Below are 18790 nucleotides of genomic sequence, written 5' to 3'. Positions count from 1 at the left end.
ACCCCGGTGCCTGCATCCCCCGCCCCCCCGGTATCTCCATCCCAGTGCCTTCATCCCCCTCCAGGTGTCCGTGACACCCCCCGCATCCCCCGCCCCTGCCTGCAACACCCCCCGGGGGTCTGCGTCTCCCCAGTAACTTTGAGGGGGGTGGGGGGGAGCTGGGCACCCCGGCTCGTTCCCCTCGCACCTCCCCCTGGGGGATCTCCCCGCCTTCCCCTGCCTTCCCTCCAGCTCCTCCTCCTCTTCCTCCCCGAAGCAGAGCCGGGAAACGAAAGTGTCCGGGAATAGCTGCCGGCTCCCAGCTCTGCCATGCCCGACAGCCCCCCCGCCCCACAGCCGCTCAGCCCTGGCCCCCCAGCAGGTAACGGGAGGGGAGGGGTCGCCGCTTCTTTGGAGGAGGTGGGAAGGTGCAAAACCTGGCCCAGGGTCACCCCAGAAAGGGAGCCACCTCCTTCGGGAGGTAGGGGCCATTTTTAGGGTGCTCAACCTTTGTATGGGGAGGGCTCTGCTTGATTTCGGAGAGCTCCCGCCTGCGGTGCCGGGTGGTGGGGGGGGGGAGGAGCGGGGGGGGTGGCAGGTTTGGGGACAAGGCTCGGGAGGTTTTCAGCAGCCCAGGAGGTTTCCCAGGAAGGGCAGGGCTGTCGCTAGGCCCGCTCCTCCCTCTCCTCCTCGCTCATGGGCGATGGCAGCAAAAGCGAAAGCAAAGGCGCTTTGTGCCCACGCCCCCTCCGGGTCCCTCTCCAACACTAAAATCAGAAACTAACACTAAAATCCGAGAGAAGGAAGAGGTTGGGGAGGGGGGACGAGAGCACCGAAGGTCCCACACCAAGGGCAGGATGGAGCATAACCCTTTGCAGGCAGCAGAGAAATGTCGAAGGAGAACCCTTCCCCTTGCCAGGATGCAGCCGCCCCCTGGCCCCACGGGAGCCCCATGCCCACCCCGGGTGTCCGTTCTTTCCATGTGGCAGGGTGGACACCGTAGGTTGCCTGTGTGGCCTCCCCACAGGGGGAGGAACGGGACACTCAGGTCTCCCACTCCCCAACTTACTCACCTTTCACCATATCCCACCAGATGGAGACGGTGCTGCTGCCCCCCTGGAGATGGGACCCCTGCCAGACCGCCCCCCAAGCTCCCCTCCACCCCAACAGCCCAGGGAGCAGGATGATTTGGAGTTCATCCTCTGTGAGGGCTGCCGGCGGGAATCTCCCCACCTCAAGCTCCTCACCTGCCTCCACACCTTGTGCCTCGACTGCCTGAGTGAGAACAAGCCCGTCGGGCAGTGCCCTGTGTGCTGGACACCCATCCCTCAGGCCAACGGCATCCCCACCATGGACAACCTCCTCTTTGCCAACCTGCAGGCCAGGCTGAAGGTCTACAGGAAGATCAGCCGTGGTGATGGCCCCGGCTGCAGCCGGTGTGAGAGGAACGTGGCAGCGGTGTGGTGCCCCGAGTGTGAAGATTTCCTCTGTGCCAAGTGCTTTGAGGACCACCAGTGGTTCTTCAAGAAGAAGAACCACGAGGCCAAGAGGGTGGAGGACCTGCGTTCTGAGTCAGCCCACTGTTTCCTGGAAAGCACCAGGAAGTCATGCAGCCTCTTCTGCTCCACTCCGGGTCATGCCAACAAGGACTTTGTGTCCAGGTGAGTGGTGCCCAGGTCACATCCTCCTCCAGGACCGGGCCGCTCAGTTTAGGAAGGATATCGAGGTCCTGGAGCAGGTCCAAAGGAGGGCAACTAGGCTGGTGAAGGGACTCGAGCACAGATCCTATGAGGAGAGGCTTAGGGAGCTGGGGGTGTTCAGTCTGGAGAAGAGGAGGCTCAGGGGAGACCTCATCACTCTCTACAACTCCGTGAAAGGAGGTTGGAGGCAGGGGGGGTTGGGCTCTTTTCCCAGACAACTCTCAGCAAGACAAGAGGGCACGGTCTCAAGTTGTGCCAGGGGAGGTTTAGGTTGGACATTAGAAAGAATTTCTTTACGGAGAGGATCAGACATTGGAATGGGCTGCCCAGGGAAGTGGTGGATTCTCCATCCCCGGAGATATTTAAAAAGAGACTGGATGTGGCACTCAGTGCCATGGTCTAGTAACTGCAGCAGTAGTGGATCAAGGATTGGACTTGATGATCTCTGAGGTCCCTTCCAACCCAGCCAATTCTATGATTCTATGAAGGAGGGAATAGCTAAGGGGGTTTCATCACCTGCCTCAGGGGAGGGAGAGCTGCCACCCTGGCAAGACTCCAGGCTGGAGCAGGGTGTGTTACAGAGCTGGCAGATCCCCAGGAGGAGGGTGTGGAGCACAGGCAGGTTGAACACAGCTTGACACCCACATCTGCAGGCAGCCATGTCAGGCCAAGCCCTTTCCCACCCCGTGCCTCTGTTTCCCCCCTTGGTTCAACTCCTCAGCCGCCCTCTGGGGAGGGTGCCCGGTGCTTTTCGGCCCCCTCTGAAGGGCACTCAGGTTTTTTTGGTTTGTTTTTTTTTTCCTCCTGGCAGTATCTACTGCCGGCAGTGCCAGCGGGCGCTGTGCTGCTCCTGCGCGCTGCTGGACGGTCCGCACACCTTCTGCGACATCGGGAGCGAGAGCCAGCGCAGGCGGGAGGAGCTGGGCAGCCTGGCCCGGCAGCTGGGCCCCGGGAGAAGCAGCTTGGAGGGCAGGCACCGGGCGCTGCGGGAGGAGGCCGCCCGGTTGGAGCGGGAGCAGCAGGAGATGCGGGAGCTGATCCGGCAGCGGGTGGAGGAGCTGGTGCGGGCGCTGCGGCGGGAGGAGGAGGAGCTGGTGCGGGCGGTGGAGAGGAGGCAGGAGCAGGGCCGGCGGGAGCTGGAGCAGGAGCTGCGGCGTCTGGAGGGAGCGCTGAAGCGGATGGAGGCGGGCGAGAGGCTGGTGGAGAAGCTGAGCCTGTACGGCACGGCCCAGGAGGTGATGGACATGCAGCCCTTCATCAAAGCCTCGCTGGAGGAGCTGCAGCGGCTGGAGCCGGCGGAGCTGGCCCGGGAGAGAGTGCAGCCCGGGGACTTGGGAGAGTGCAGGGCACGGCTGCAGGCACTGGTGGAGCGTGTGATGGGGCGGGCAGGTGAGGAGGAGCAGGGGGATGGAGGAGAGGGAAGAGTGGAAAGGAGAGTGGAGGGAGAAGTGGAGAGAGGAGTGGAGGGAGGAGTGGAGGGAGGAGTGGAGGGAGGAGTGGAGGGAGGAGTGGAGGGAGGAGTGGAGGGAGGAGTGGAGGGAGGAGAGAGGAAAGAGGGAGGAGGGAGGAAGAGGAGGAGGAGTGGAAGGGGAAGGAGGAGAAGGGGAAGGAGGAGAAGGAGTGGAAGGGGAGGAGAAAGGGAGGAGAGGGGAGGAGGGGGGAGAAGAGGAGAGGAGAGGAGAGGAGAGGAGGAAAGAGGAAGAGGAAAGAGGAAGAGGAAGGAGGAGGAGCAAGGAGGAGGAGCAAGGAGGAGGAGGAAGAGGGAGGAGGAGGAGGGAGGTGGAAGGAGGAGGTGGAAGGAGGAGGTGGAAGGAGGTGGACTTGCCCTGGGGATGGAGCCAGCCCCCCTGCAGGCAGCAAGGTCTTGGGCCAGCTCAGAAAGCCATTGCCCAGCTCTGGGTCCTGCAGGGTTCCAGAGCCCCCTCCCTGCAGCAGAATGAGCCCACATTCCCTCCTGTAGGGTGCTTGGTCCCTGGGCTGAGATTTGCTCATTTGTTTTTGTAGCAGACCCCCCTTTATTCTCCCACTCCCCTGGCAGGCTCTGATGATGCTGATCTGTGGGTGTCCAGAGTCTCCTAGACTCCTTGGACCATGCTAAACCAAAAGACTGGGATCAGAGGTGCTGGGCAGGTTTTTCCCAGGCTGGGTGGAAGCTGTGGAGGCTCTGGTTGAGGATTGCAGCCCTGCCCTCTCCTTTGCAGGTACCAATTCCCAAGCTGCCCCAGTGGTTGAAGTGGCCCTGGAGAATGACCAGGTGAGATGTCTGTGTTTTGTCCTGCTGCTCCACCCTGTGGGGAGGCGTCCCCCATTACCTCAGGTGTGGCTTCCCCCTTCTCCCTACCTTGCAAGCACTCCCCAAGGAGCTGCCTTCCCTTCCCCACCCCCTTATGCCCATTGATGGGCAGAGCAACCTCCTGGAGAGCCATGGTTTTCCATATCCCAGGCATGTTCCTACACTATCCTGGTAGGAATTTTGTTTTGTTTTGTTTTGCTTTTTTGTTTTGGGGGCTTTTTTTTGTTGGTTGGTTTGGATTTTTTTTTCTTTTTTTCTTTTTTTTTTTTTTTTCTGCCTAACACCCAGAGCTCAAGCAGAATCCTTGAGCTGGGCTGGGGCTCTGCCTTCTGCTCAGTGGCCCCCCAGCCCTGCAGAGGAGTCAGTCAGTGGCCTTGAAGTTCACCCTAATGCTGCTCTGTGCTCTTTCTGCAGCAAGAGGAGGTCATCCAGCCCACCTTCACCATCAGCCTCAGGGACATGCACACCAGCCTGGTAAGAACTGTCCCAGGCAAGCAGGAGCTTCGGGGACCAGGAGGTACCAACCTGGCACCTTACATCCCCCTGTGCCCTCCTCTCTCCAGACCCCCTCCAGGCACATCTCACCCAAACGTCTGAAGCTGGAGTCTGATGACAGGCCCGGTCCCAGCAATCCCAGTTCAAACCAGTGGGAGGGCAGAACAGGGCTCAGCACCCCCACGCTGAGGCGGAACTGCAGCAGCATCCCTGCCACCAACAGCCACAGTGATGATGCAGGTGGGGACCAGGGAGGTGGCTCTCATTACCCCATCTCCCCCAGCCTCTGAGCATCCCCCCTGCAGGACAGAGCCTTGGCCAAGCCCCCCTGGGTCAGAGAAGCAGAGGGTGGGAGCTGGTTCCAGGGGGTGAACATGAGAGCAGTGCTTGGGGCTGGATATGGATACCCCCTCCCTCAGCTCCATGTCCTGCATCTGAGGTGGGCAAACCCAAGTCTAAGGAAGAGGAGAGCACTGGGGCAAGAGTGCAGGAAGACTCCCCTGCCTCCTGCTCTAAGAGCTCTGGATTTTCCTGGAGTAAGCCTCACAATTTTTAGCAAAACACACTTTCCTCCTCAAGCTCACCCAACCCCTCTCCAGCATCCCACAGTGAGGGGTCCCTGGGCTCATCTCTGCAGGGGGGAGGACAAAATGCATCTTCTGGAGAGGCTGGTACTGGGTCCATGGGGTGAAGCAGCAGTGGAGAGGTTGTCCTTACCTTGGGGTACATCTGAAAGCACCTAAGGGCTGGCTGGTTCATGGTCCTGGTAGAAGCACTTGCCCTGTGCTGCAAAAAAATCAGGGGATAAGATCAGTCCTCCCAGTGGAAAACTGGTATGATGCAAAAATCCATGTCTTGAAGCTTCAGCGTCCTCCTCTTCCTTCCACAGAAGACACCAGCATCATCATCAGCTCAGAGGACAGTGAGGAAGACACAGTGGTGAGTGTAACATCAGAGCACCCTCCTTGCTGAGCCCCATTGCAGGCAGAAGAGGCAGCTGCAGCCCCTCATTCCTGGGGTGCCCTTCTCTTCCCTTCAGCCGTGCTCCCATCCGAGCCTTCTCCCTTCCTAGCAGCACTCAGATACTTGCTTGTGGCTTTCTCTTCTGTTTTAATTGCTCCAGGGAGGCAGGGCATCTGGGCCATCCCAAATCTAGTCCTCCTGAGACCTTTGCTGGGATTTTCTGGCATTCTGGAGAGCCACCTGGCTTTGCTCTGAGGTGGGATCCCACACCAGCCGATCCCCCAACATCAACCTTTCCACTCAGTCCCTCTTCCTTTCCACCTCACTGGGAAGGTTGTTCTCAGCTTTAACCAAAAAAAAAAAAAAAAAAAAAAAAAAAAAAAAAAAAAAAAAAAAAAAAAAAATCGATTTTAATTTAAAAATCAAGTTTGCGAGCTGAAGATGCACCCATGCTCAGAGAGTTCATCAGTCCTGTACCAACAGGCTGAGAAGCTCCAGGGAGCCACCAGAGGACCTGGAGACCATCTGAGCATCCAGCAGGGGTCATTCCTGAGCTCCTTGCAGTGACATTTCCCAGTCCTGATGCTGCAAATGGCCCCAGCCCAGGTGGTTGGATGGTGCCTGCTGGGATCCCCCATCCCCAGCAGGGAATCCCTTTGGGACTGGAGGTGAGGGAGGGTGATTTGGGATTGGGGGTGGTGTTGGTTTTCCAGCATGGCTTAATGAAGGGTTAACAGCCCCTTTTTATGTATAATCTAACACAGAAGCTCTTGTTCCTTAATAAAGCTGTTTCCAGATTAAATCCCAGCCCACTTACTGCCTTCCTTATTCTGTTTTCCCTTCGCTGGTTTTCCTTGCTCTCCTGAGTCCTATCTTAAACAACCACAACAACAAAAAAACCCAAACCAACCAAAACAACAAAAGTGAAAGAGTTGTGGAGCAAAGAGCCTGTCCCCACTCCTTGCTAGTGCCCAAAGATCTCAAGACTGGGGGGTTTGGGGACCTTAGCTGCTTGCTGTGGGGTCCCTCCCTGGGACCTGTGTCACAGTGTGGGGTTAAGGGTGCAGCAAATGCACAGGCTGGAAAAAAGAGAGGTTCTGGGGGCGTAGTCACCTCACCCACAGTCAGGGGAGATGCTTTCACTCAGCCTTTGGGGAGCCCTGCTGGAGGCACAGGATCTTCTGAGCCTGGAGAGGCACCAAGCATCTTCCTGGCCTGGTTCAGTCTCCTTTTCCTCCAAAGGTCACATGGATCCAGCAGCATCTCCTGAGGTTGCTTTGAACCCATGCATGAGCTGCAGCCTCATGAGCTGAGGGTTAGGATTAGGGTCATGAGATGAGTGGAAAGACACAGTGTGTCCCTGGACCTGTGTGTTGTGTCCCTCTGGCCACTGCCAGGCTCCCACCCCACGCTTAGGAAGAGGGGTTGCATTGAGGGCTCTGCTCTTGCTCACTTGGCCCACACCCTCCCCGCTTTTGGGCTCTCAACAGGGCTCCCTGTGGCCAACCCACTCCTGAGACACAACACACACCCCTCCCAGCCCAGGCATGGCCAGAACATCAAGTCCTGTGAATTTCAGGGCATTCTGCACCACCAGCTCCTTGCCTATGGCCAAGGGTGCTCTTCGTGCCTCCCCAGCCAGGTCCAAGCAGGCAGATGGGACTTGGTTCCCTTCTCCACTCTCTTGCAGGCCTTCAGCAAGCCCCAGGAGAGCGAGAAGTCCTCCAGCCCCCCCTGGTCCGAGAGTGGCACCTCACCCCACCACAGCACTGGCTCCACCAGTCCCTGGGACATCACGTCGGGGCTGAGCACCTTGGTGTTCCTCAGCTTGAAGGTTGACCAGAAAAGTGAGCATTGCCTTTCCTGGGCTTAGGGGCCTGGGCACCAGAGCTGGGGAGCCCCAAATCCTCATCCCAGGCTGGTCCTTTCCCCTCTGCAGCCCAGCACATCACAGAAGTGGCAGCGACCAGCGGAGAGCACACCTTCAAGATGCTGATTCAGACCCCTGAGTCGGTGCTGGCACTGCTCTCCCAGGGTGTCACCATGGAGGTGGGGATGCAGAACCTCCTCTGGTATCTCTCCTCGGTCCCCAGGCCCATCCTCATTGTTAATAACTTCTGGGGGCCGGAGCTGCTGGCTCTCTTTAGAGCCCTGGATGCCACAGGCAGGAAAGCAGACTTCTGCCACCTGGTGAGTGGTTACGTGGACATGTTGTCCTTAATCAAGGAAAAACTGCCCCGAGCCCCTTCCTACAAGCTGAAGGACCTGGTAAAAGAGCACCTAGAGCAGCAGCTGGGTGTGGGCAGCACTCTGGCCAGAGCCAAGGCCTTGCAGGAGCTGTGGTGGGTGCTGGGGTTCCCTGCCCAGCCTGAGGCAGGGATGCTGCTCACCCACTGTGCTCTGCAGAGCTATAGCATGCTGCAGCCCATCGTGCAGGAGAAGCTGCTCACCAGGAGGGCAGCAAAAATCCTGGCCCGTCACCACCTCGTCCTCTGGAAGCTGAAAGAGGTGAAAGGGCAGCATGGGTGACATGAGCTGAGCTGGCCAGGTCCCCGCTGTGCCACCAGGGATGCTCTCCGGAGGTGCTCGCAGCAGCCTCAAAATGGGAACTGCAAACCCTCCCCCATCCCAGCAGGGGGAGAGGAAAAAGGTTCGGGACCCCGTGTCAGCTCTAGAGGGGAGAAAGCACCCGATCAGATTAATAAATATCTTTTAAAATTAATGAGGGGAGGAACCACCCAATCAAAGTAGTAAATATCTTTTAGAAATAAATGAGGGGAGTAACCACCCGATCAAATTAATAAATATCTTTTAAAATAAATGAGGGGAGAAAGCAGCCGGTCAAAATAATAAATATCTTTTAAAATAAATGAGGGGAGAAACCACCCGATCAAAATAATAAATATCTTTTAAAATAAATGAGGGGAGAAAGCACCCGATCGAATTAATAAATATCTTTTAAAAATAAATGAGACACCACAGCCCAGCGTCACTTACTGGGGTGTCCCCATCCCTGCAGGTACCTTACCGTGTGTCCCCCACCCCTCTCCGCAACCACCTCGCAGCCTGGATGTGACTCTCCGTGCCAGACAGAGGGTGGCAGCGATGTCCCCAAGCGAGGCAGTAAGGGACACAGGCCACCAGGTGTCCTCTGCGTACAGCCACACACGGGCTGGGGCTGGGGCACCCACTTGTGTGCGACCCTCCCCACCCTTCTCCCTCCCCCGCAGGCACACGCATCGCTGGAGCCCACCCGTGATCCCCCCTGAACCGGGGGTGGGTGGGTGGGTACCGAGACCATCACCGGGGCGCCTGATCTGCTGGATTTGGGCACGGGGCGTGTGGGGAGGTCATGCTGTGTGAATAAACCCTCTGGGGGGGGGGGCTGAAATTAGGGGGGAAATGGACAAGGAAGGGATGTGGGAATACCTCCTCCTCCTTGGGAGGATGTAGAGGGAGATACATCTTGGAAAACTGGGGGGAAATGGGGAGGAAATATGATTCCCCCCCCTCCCATCTTTTGTGAGCATCCCCCAGGAACTCAGTGGCCTGGAGGGAGCCATGGACCTATAGGAGGGGATCTTGGCCAGCAAGGGGGTCGGGATGGGGGGGGCTTAGTGGGGACTGAAGTCCTGCTAGGATCAGGAAAAGCCCAGCACCCTGCAGCAGGTTCTGGGGAGCCATCCCAAAGGACATCCCCCCCCCACCTCCCGCCCCCTCTCTCTGGCTTTGCCTTGTCACTAAATGCCCCTCCCCACTCCCCCCCGAGATTCTCCAGTGTCTAATAAAGGAGCAGCCTGTAGAAAGGACCCATCCGGAGGAGAGCAGCCCCCATCTGTCTGCTGTCACCTGCCTCATCAAAACCTTGTACAACAATAGAGAAGTCAATGGGCTGCAGGAACCAGATGAGTTGTTTTCTGGGCCCTGAGCTGCTGTAAAACTCATTCATCCTGCTGGGAAAGGGCTGAGTGCTGCAGGGGGAGCACAACTACAACCCTGGAGAAAAGGGAATCCCTGCAGGGTGAAGCCTGCCCAAAAATCCCACACCAGCTTCCACCTCCAGCTTCTACACCCTGGCAGGGTGGAACAGCCCTGCTGGGACCCCACAGCCACCCCCCTCCAAGCCAGGGGTCTAAGGGAGACTCAGACTATCTCTCTAGGTTATTTTTTTCCTTTAAGAGCAATAAATAACTATAGAGAATTAAGCACATCTCCTGAAATGATATATAATATGCTGCTTGCTGGATTGGCTCTTATTAATAATGCATTGCTCAATCTAAACCATTCATAAAATTACTCCCTGCTAGCCCCAGGCAAAGTGCTTTGGGACTTAGGAGGGGGGAAAAAAAAGAAAGAAAAAAAAAAGAAAAAAAAAAAAAAAAAAAAAAAAAAAAAAAAAAAAAAAAGCAACAAGGAGCAGCATAAATCCTTTCTGTTTACGAAAATGGATTTCTTCCCCCAACAATCAGGCAAAACTAATTAGAGCCAAAGGCCAGTTCCTCTGCATTTGATTATGGGCTGTGAGATGGCTCAGGTTGGCTGGTGTAAATCCAAGCTTCCACCCTGAGGAGCCTGAGAAAGCTGAGCCAGATTCTCTCATAAAAAAATTCTCAGCCTGCAAACATCCGAGCAGGTTTGGACCCCAAGAACAACCAGGAGCAAGGGTGGAAGGGTCAGGACTATTAAATAGTTGGAGGGAAAGCTGAGGGAAGCCTTGTCTAGATGGAAGGAGAAGTCATGGGATACTCCCAGGGTGGTAGCTTCCTGCCCTTACCTGAACTTGGAGGAGTTGGCTTGAGGCTGGAAGGAAGAAGAGAGCCCAAAGAGGAGAGAAGGCAGCCCTCTCCTCCTTAAATAAGCAATGCCCATGGCTGGTGTGGTGAGGGCTCCTCCCTCAGGCACCAGCTGGAGATCAAGGGTGTAAATCAGGAAGCCTGGCTTGACTGCAGTGGTGGTGTAGTGGCTGCCCTGGCTGGGAAGCTCTTCCCACCTCTACTGGAAGGAGCTGTGGCACCAAAGCTGCCATGTGCAATGTCAGCTGTGGACCTGGCTCTCAGCACACCTTCTGTCTGCCATATGGGGACCCTTGGGGTGTCTGGGGCTGAGCAGGAGACTGACAGCCCCAGAAACAGCTCTTTCATCCATCCATCCATCCATCCATCCATCCCTCCCTCCCTTCATCCTCCACCATCCTCTCTTGGAGCTCTCATCTGAGGGGACTGAGAAGCCACCACAGCTCATTGTTGTTATTCCCTGTGCTCAACCCATGGGAAACTGAGGCATAAGTGGTGACACACAAGTGGTGACCTCTGGGGAGGGGTGAATGGGGAGATGGATAGATGGATGGATGGATGGATGGATGGATGGAGGGATGGATGGATGGATAGTTGGATGGATGGATGGAGGGATGGATGGATGGAGGGATGGATGGATGGATGGATGGATGGATAGTTGGATGGATGGATGGATGGATGGATGGATGGATGGATAGTTGGATGGATGGATGGAGGGATGGATGGATGGATGGAGGGATGGATGGATGGAGGGATGGATGGAGGGATGGATGGATGGATGGATGGATGGATGGATGGATGGATGGTGTAAACCACATTGTGCTGCTTCATGCTGTGATGGCTTCCACAGTGTGTAGGTTAGGACCTTGCCCTGAGGAGCTGGAGGAGAGCTGTGTTATCCATCCTGTCCCACGTGCCTCATCCCCTGACCCATTTCTAGCATGATTTGCTGCCTCCACTGCTCCTGAAGCACTGCCACTGTATCTAGGACACTTGGGTCTCTTCCTCTTGCATGATGAATGAAGGAGCACAGCCAAGCCAGAACACAAACATCTTCTCCATGTTGGCCACATCCTCGTGGCATTTTAACCCACTTCCATGCTCCTCAAAGCAGCTCTGCAGCCCCTGTGTCTCCCAGCCATACAGCCCATGGCAGCACAGGGAATCTGGGACATGCCCTAACCTGAGAGACAGCAGAAAGGGGTGAGGAGCACTCATATGGGCTGCTTGGAGAGCCTGAGCCCCCCAGATGCTGGCCTGCTGCCCGTGGACACCCCTAACATGGGGCTGGGCTGAGGCTGGTGGCCCATTGGCAGGCAGAGAGTGAGCAAAATAGGGGAGGGGGAGGCAGGAACAGGGTGGGAAAGCCTATAAAACACAACACCCAAATGTCTGACGCTGTAATTCCCTGAGCTGTGAATCACTGGTGCTTGGGAGAGTGATCCAGCATGGCTGAGGGCATGCTTGGGCCACCAGCCAGCCACGGGGACAGGAAGGGCCTGAGGCACAGCAAGGCCCCAAAGATGCTGAGAGCACCTGGGGTGGCTCACACCAGGGAGGGAGTCACAGAAGAGGCATCTGCACTAGATCAGAAGTGATGCCTTCCTGCTCTTTGACCCTCCTGTAGCCCCCCCAAAGGGAGGTGGCTTTGTCCATCTGCTCAGGATGATCCCCTGGACCATGGCCAGGGCTCTCTGGGGGATGGCAATGGGGTTGGGTTGGGCCAAAGGTGTGCCAGGGAGCACAGTGGCAACCATGGTGTAGAATGGACAACCAAAATGCAACACTCACACGGCCCTGGTTCCCTTCCAAGGAAATGAAGCTTCTTTTTTGCTGGCCACACATCACCCAAGCTCCTCACCCACCCTCTGAGGTTCAGCCCCCAGACAGTAAGGTTAAAGGGAAACTGAGGCATGCCTGAGGTCAACCCGTTTGGCTCCCGGGCAGCAGGCATCAGGGTCCTTCCTGGCAGGGAGGAGATGGTGACAGCGAGGATAAGAAGTGACATTTTCCTGTCAAGCTGCTGCCCTCCCCTCCATCCCCTCCACCCACCCCCTCGTCCTTGGGAGAACACGCCCATTCCCGCAGCCTCAGGCTCCCCGCTGTGCGAGGTCACCGGGCTTTAACTCCCCCTGACAGCAAGCAGGGAGGAGGTCAGACACCCCCCCACACCCCCTCGGAACCCCTCGGGATGTGCCCAGCCCCCGCGGGGGGGGGGGGGGGAATGTAGCTGCAGGGTCCTGTCGCAGCTCTAGGCGGGGCCGCTGTCGGGACAGAAACATCGGGAGGACCGGACTGAGCCACTCGAACCCACGTGGGACCCACCCGGACACCCCCTCCCTCCCCCCCCCCAGCCCCCGGCAACTCCCGGGCGCGATGGTCGAGGGGGGGGTGAGATGGAGCGATGCAGGGGGGGGCAGGGGGGGGGTGGCGGGAGGCAGGAATCGATCCCGCTCACAAAATCAATGAATTCTCGGGTTTCGCATGGCGAGGGGCAGGGCCGGGGGCCGAAGGGGGGAGAACAGACCCCCATGTCGAAGCCAAACTGCGGAGGGGAGGGGGGCGGCTTCGCGCTGCTTTAAGGGGCTTAAACCTGCTGGAGGAAGATGAGGGAGAGAGGCCCCTTCCCGGGAGTCCCCGGCAGCCCCCCTGTAACACCTCCCTCCCACCCCACCCGCTCATCTCCGCTCAAATTCTTGCAACCAGCGCCCGAATCAGCCTCGATGGGACGGGCTGGGTCGGCGGCAAACGAGGGCACACCGAGAAGGGGCAAGGCGGGGGTGGGGAAGGTCCAGCCCCGGGGGGAAGGGGGGTGTCTGTCACCGGGAAGGCTGGGTTGGGTCCCAAACCCCCCGTTTCACCAGCCCCGGGGGGAGCCGGGGCCGCGATCTGTCCCGACGGCGTCCTGGTCCCTCCGGGGATGGTGGAAGCAGCGGGGGAGGCGATCGGGAGGGACGGCGGGGTGGCTGGCTCATGGCTGCTGTCAAGTGTGGGTGAGTTGGTCTCGTTACTCTGCAGGGAGGGCGTTTATTATGGTTATTTTTTTTTTTTTTTTTTCTTTTAATGGAGGTTGGTTTAGGGTTTTTTTTTTTTTTGGTTTTTTTTTTGTTGTTGTTTGTTTGGTTGGGTTTTTTTGTTCGTTTTTGACGGGGTGGGATACCGTGCCCGCCCCCGGCTTCGTCTCCGCCGGAGGCTGAAGAGCGGCGGCGCTGGGTGGGTGGGTGGGTGGGATGGGAAAGGGGTGGTGAGGAGGGAGGGGGCAGCGGAGCGGAGGGGGAGGCTGGCAGAAATGCTAATTCCTCCCTTCGCTCCCTCCTCGGCAGCCCAGTGCCCGCACGGCCCCGCTCCGCTCCGCAGCTCAGCCCGGAGACGTGCGGGGTTTGGGGTGAGGGGGCGTGCGTGTTCCCCCCTCTCCCCAGCTCCTCACCCTCCTGTCCGGTCCCGTCGGTGGAAGCTCCTCCGGTGTCGCAGGAGGATGCGGAGGATCGGTAGCGGCGGGGAGAAGGGCTGCGCGCTGCTCAACGCCACATAGGAGCGGGTAAGGTGGGGGGGTCACCCCCGGTGCGGAGGCGGGACACACACACACGGTAAGGATGGGTCGGGGGAGAGAGGAAAATCGAGAAAATAGAGAAGGAAGGAAGGAAAGAAAGAGAGACTGAGAAGGGAAGGAGGAAAGTGGGGAGAGAAACAGAGAAAAGAATGGAAGAAGGAAGAAAGAAAAAAGAAAAGCAAAAGGAAAAGTCGAAATGAAAGCAGAGAAGAAAACGAGGTTTAATATTTGGGGGGGCGGGGGCAGGGGGGGAGGGAGGGAAAGCGCAAACAAGACAAGAAAGAGAGAGTAAGAAGGGTGGAAAGAGAAGAGGGGAAAGGGAGGAAAACAGGGGAGAGGAGGGGAAGGGGGAAGAGGGGATGAGAAGGGGCTAAGGGGCAGCTGCTGGGGGGGTGGGAGGGGCGGGCACAGACAATGGGACGCAGCCCCGCTACCGCGTCTCCGAGAGGGGACCGGGAGCAGGCGCCCTGAGAGCCCCCTGTGTCCCTTGGCAGGGGGAGATGGCCCCGCTGGTGCCCCTGTGGCTGGTGGCCCTGCTCGGCCTGGCCCGGGCGTGCCCCGAGCCCTGCGCCTGCGTGGACAAGTACGCCCACCAGTTTGCTGACTGTGCCTATAAGGACCTCCAAGTGGTGCCCACGGGGTTGCCCTCCAACGTGACCACCCTCAGCCTCTCGGCCAACAAGATCACCTCTCTGCAGCAGCGTTCCTTCCTGGAGGTGACCCAGGTCACCTCCCTCTGGCTGGCACACAATGAAATCCGCTCCATTGAGCCCGGCACCTTTGCCGTCCTGGTGCAACTGAAAAACCTCGACATCAGCCACAACCAGATTGTGGATTTCCCCTGGCAGGACCTCTACAACCTCAGCGCTCTCCAGCTGCTCAAGATGAACAATAACCACATGGCCCTGGTGCCTCAGGGGGCTTTCCACACCCTGAAGGATCTCCGGTCCCTCCGCATCAACAACAACAAGTTCACCGCCCTGGCAGAGGGGATCTTCGACTCACTCAGTTCCCTCTCCCACCTGCAGATCTACAACAACCCCTTTGATTGCTCCTGCAAACTCCAGTGGTTGAAGAAGTGGATGGACAGCACTCTCATCTCCATCCCCGAGAAGGACTCCATCACTTGCGCCCTCCCGGAGCAGCTCCGAGGAGTGCCGGTGGGGAAGATCCCTGAGGTGCAGTGCACCTCCCCTACCCTGCAGCTCACCTACTACCCCAACCTGGACACCACGGAGCTCTTTGATGGCTTCACCCTGACGCTGCACTGTGCCGTGACAGGTACTCCAGTGCCCGAAGTGAGCTGGAAGATACGCACCTCCAGCCAAACCCTGGAGCTCAACGGGAACCCAAAGGAGAACGCTGGGAAGGATGTCCCCAGACAGGACCCTGAGCGCTTCATGGTCTTCAAGAACGGCACCCTGGTGATTCCCCACCTGAGCAAGAGGGAAGAAGGCACCTATACCTGCCTGGCTACCAACGAAATGGGGAGCAACCAGACCTCAGTCAACGTGGCTGTGGCAGGCACTCAGAAATACCCGCTGCAGCCTGGGAGGGACCCGCTGGGGGGCAAAGCACAGCCAGGTGACAAGAAGCCTGGGGCCAAGGGAGCAAAGAACAGCGTGCTCACGCCAGACGAGAGGAACAAATTCTTTGGTCCCACCCGGCAGAGCCAACCATCCTTGGTGACTGGGACAGAGTCCACGGGAGATGAACAAGTCCCTTTCCAGCTTCCTCCCTTTGAGAAGAAGTGTGGCTCCACACAAACCAGAAAGTACATCTCCAACCACGCCTTTAACCAGAGCGGGGACTTCAAGCAGCACACGTTCGACCTGGGGGTGATTGCCTTAGATGTGTCAGAGCGTGATGCCCGGGTGCAGCTCACACCCACCTACACTCAGCCCGAGAAGGTCCACCTTAGGATGCTCTACCTGTGCCAGGAGAGCGTCCAGGGCCACGCCTTAGTCCAGTGGTCCAAGATCGAGGAAGGGGTGAACTCATACTGGTTCCAGGGCTTGAACCCTGGCACCAACTACTCCGTGTGTCTCACCTACTTGGGGGAGGACTGCCAGGTCCAAGTGGTCTTCACCACCAAAAAAGAGATCCCCTCGCTCATCATCATCGTGGTTGTGAGTATCTTCTTGCTGGTGCTGGCCACCTTACCCTTGATGGGAGCCACGTGGTGCCACCTTCTCTCCAAGTACCAAGGGAAAACCTACAAGCTCATAATGAAGGCCCAGAACCCAGACCAGATGGAGAAGCACATGGCTGCTGACTTCGACCCCCGCGCCTCCTACCTGGACTCTGAGAAGAACTACAACCCCAACGAAGTGGGGGAAGCAGACGTGGAGGAAGAAGACGACGAAGACGATGAGGATGAGGAAGGAAGCAGGAGGAGGAGGAGGAGGGAAGCTGAAGGGGCTCCGGAGCTGGAGCGAGAGGAGAGTGTGGCAGCCAGCTCCATGGTGGAATCACAATCCAAAGCCAACGGCGAGGAGTTCGAGGTCCGCTCCGAGTACAGCGACAAGCTGCCGCTGGGTGCCGAAGCCGTCACCATCTCCCAAGAAATCAACGGCAACTACCGGCAGCGTCCGGTAGTTGAGCGTCCCCGCTGATCCCCCCCGGAACCCCTTCTGCCCACCCCCAGTCCCACCTCTCCCGGCTCCCCCCTTCCCGCCTCCTCCTGGGGCACCGCCGCGGCTTTTCCTCCCAGAAAAACCACGGAGCATCCTCAGCCACACCAGCTCCTTCCTCCTCCTCCTCTTCCTCCTCCCTCAGGCGGCAGGTGCCCGGGGAAGGGACTTCACCCCCGGGGACGCTGGATGCGAACGGGACATTTCTCCCACGATTTCGTTGCTGTTTGGATACCGGTGGTCCTCGCTCTCGACTCGGCGGCAGCAGCATCGCAACGATTCCCGGTCCCGCGCCCACCTCTGCCCCCTGTTCTGCCCGTATTTTTATTCACCTTGAAGGAAAAGAACGAAAAAACGAGAAAAAAACGGGTAAAAAAAAAAAAAAAAAAGCCCGATATCCTAACCGCCCCTTTTTTTTTTTAATTTTAATTTTTTTTTTTTCTTCTGGAAACGGATCGGTCCCCGGCGGGTCCTGCCGCTTCTCGGTCCGGCCCCACCGCGCCCTCGGTCCCGGGTGGGTTCCCTCCACTTCCCGGTTCGGCCCCGCCGAGCTCCGGTGAGAACCCCGCCTCTCCCTGGTGAGTGCCCATCACTTCCCGGTGGGTCCCTGCCGCTCTCCGGTAGGTGCCAATCTCTCCCCGATGCATCTCGATTTCCCTCGGTGGGTGCCAGGGCTGCCCGGTCCCTGCCGCTCCCCGGCCGTGCTCTCCGTTCCCCGGTGGGTGCTGGGGCTCTCCGGTGCGATCCCCTCCCCGTTGCCCAGTCGGTATCGGGGATGCCCAGGGCGCTCCCCGAGAAACCGAGGGCGTCTCGATCTCCCCCTCTACCCTCCGGTCCTGTCCCCCCGTATCCCCCCGGTCCGGCGGGGCCCCTCGATGTGTGTTGGGTAGAGTAGCCTTGTAGCCAAGTGTCTGTGCCGTAGACGTGCCCGTGGTGCTGGCGAGGCGGGGGGGAGAGACCCCGTGAAGAGAGGGGTCTGTACAGCCACCCCCCTCCGGTACCCGACTCCGGTATCCCCGGGGCCGGCGAGAGCTGCGGGAACCTTTCTGCGAGCTTCTGTCTGTGAAAGAGTCAATAAAAGGGATTGAAAGTGAAGCCGGGTCCGTGCTTGATGAGGTTGAGGGGAAGGTTGTGCCTGGTGCCCGCCCCCCCCCCTCCTTCCCCCGGGCTCTGCCCGCTACGGCCCCCGGTACAGCCCCGGTATGGCCGGGGGGACCCCGAGGAGGTGGAAGCCAGCGCGGAGACACATCGCTGTAGCTGGAGGCAAAGCATGCACAAACACAGACTATAAATATAGTTATAAATATAGTTATAAATATAGTTATAAATATAGTTATAAATATAGTTATAAATATAAATATAAATATAAATATAAATATAAATATAAATATAAATATAAATAATGTTTTTAATATAAATAGATTATATTTTTCATAGAAATAGATATAAAAATTAAAATTGATAAATGTATAATCGATAAGTAGACAAAATGTATAAAATAAAAAACAAAATATAAGATATAAAGATACATAAAATATATTCACAAATTACTATTAAAATATCCATAGGTTTTACCCACATGGCACACACACATATAGAATATATATTCCTGCATGTAAGTATGTGAATATTATATATAACCCATTCACACACTATATACAGCTACACACACCAGATTTACCCCTCTGTGCTGTGCACACTGGTTTATAGATGCACCAGTAATTGTCACCTGCCCTCCCCTTGCACACACATCCACGGGCTTTCCACACACTCTACACATACTCAGAGCTGTGTTACAACCCAACACACCCCACATACCCCGTACTTTGTATGCACCCTATGCGGAAAAATACTAAATTGTGTATTCCCCCTCGGAAACGTGCACTCCCACACCCGTGCCGCAGGTAGAACACTTCAAATATCGCAGTGCAATTTGCTGAAGTGCTGCAGCTGTGAGCACACACAACACGTATGATGCTGTATGCAGGGGTGCATGCTCCACGCCCGCATGGACACCCACACGGCACACCCCCCACGGCTGGATGTACACACACCAACACGGGCCCGGCTCCGTGCCACTCACACCACAGTGCCGGGGACAGCAGTGTCACCCTGGACCCCAAAGCATTGCCAGCCCCAAGATGGAGGGTGCTAAGCAGGTGCCCGGGGATTTACACCCCTCCCTCCCCAGCCCACGTAGCAGTTCTCCCTCTCCCTCTCCCTCTCCCTCTCCCTCTCCCTCTCCTCTCCTCTCCTCTCCTCTCCTCTCCTCTCCTCTCCTCTCCTCTCCTCTCCTCTCCTCTCCTCTCCTCTCCTCTCCTCTCCTCCCCTCTCCTCTCCTCTCCTCTTCTCTCCCCGATGATTTAAGCCCACAATTACAGGCT

General features: G+C 57.4%; 2 protein-coding genes across 3 annotated transcripts; both read left to right on the top strand.

The window, feature by feature from the left end:
• Positions 1 to 230: 230 nt before the first annotated feature.
• PML (PML nuclear body scaffold) lies at positions 231 to 8194 on the top strand. Of its 2 annotated transcripts, none has more exons than XM_071754589.1 (9): positions 231 to 460; positions 1073 to 1640; positions 2491 to 3068; positions 3881 to 3933; positions 4387 to 4446; positions 4536 to 4707; positions 5357 to 5406; positions 7121 to 7277; positions 7370 to 8194. In XM_071754589.1, exons 1-9 carry the CDS (start codon positions 310 to 312, stop codon positions 7957 to 7959), a joined length of 2379 nt encoding a protein of 792 aa, XP_071610690.1. In that variant the 5' UTR covers positions 231 to 309; the 3' UTR covers positions 7960 to 8194. The 2 variants fall into 2 exon arrangements, with proteins under 2 accessions (XP_071610690.1, XP_071610691.1); XM_071754590.1 differs by having other exon boundaries at positions 232 to 361.
• Positions 8195 to 13451: 5257 nt separating this feature from the next.
• Positions 13452 to 17501, top strand: LOC139800943 (immunoglobulin superfamily containing leucine-rich repeat protein 2-like). The gene is made up of 2 exons (XM_071754586.1): positions 13452 to 13761; positions 14268 to 17501. The coding sequence occupies exon 2, from the start codon at positions 14274 to 14276 to the stop codon at positions 16386 to 16388; it is 2115 nt and encodes a 704-aa protein (XP_071610687.1). The 5' UTR covers positions 13452 to 13761; positions 14268 to 14273; the 3' UTR covers positions 16389 to 17501.
• Positions 17502 to 18790: the final 1289 nt, after the last annotated feature.

The sequence above is a fragment of the Heliangelus exortis genome, chromosome 11, assembly GCF_036169615.1.
Source record: "Heliangelus exortis chromosome 11, bHelExo1.hap1, whole genome shotgun sequence".
NCBI classification, from domain to species: Eukaryota; Metazoa; Chordata; class Aves; order Apodiformes; family Trochilidae; genus Heliangelus; species Heliangelus exortis.
The sequence above is the reverse complement of the archived record's forward strand: the minus strand, read 5'-3'. Positions and strand labels throughout refer to the sequence as shown.

What these genes read in the sequence shown, in the direction of transcription:
- PML (XM_071754589.1), top strand. Translation starts at nt 310, where the DNA reads ATGCCCGACAGCCCCCCCGCCCCACAGCCGCTCAGCCCTGGCCCCCCA. An exon ending in GGAGCCACCTCCTTCGGGAG is followed by an intron (nt 461 to 1,072) that starts GTAGGGGCCATT and finishes ATATCCCACCAG; the next exon opens with ATGGAGACGGTGCTGCTGCC. An exon ending in GCGTGTGATGGGGCGGGCAG is followed by an intron (nt 3,069 to 3,880) that starts GTGAGGAGGAGC and finishes TCTCCTTTGCAG; the next exon opens with GTACCAATTCCCAAGCTGCC.
- LOC139800943 (XM_071754586.1), top strand. Translation starts at nt 14,274, where the DNA reads ATGGCCCCGCTGGTGCCCCTGTGGCTGGTGGCCCTGCTCGGCCTGGCC.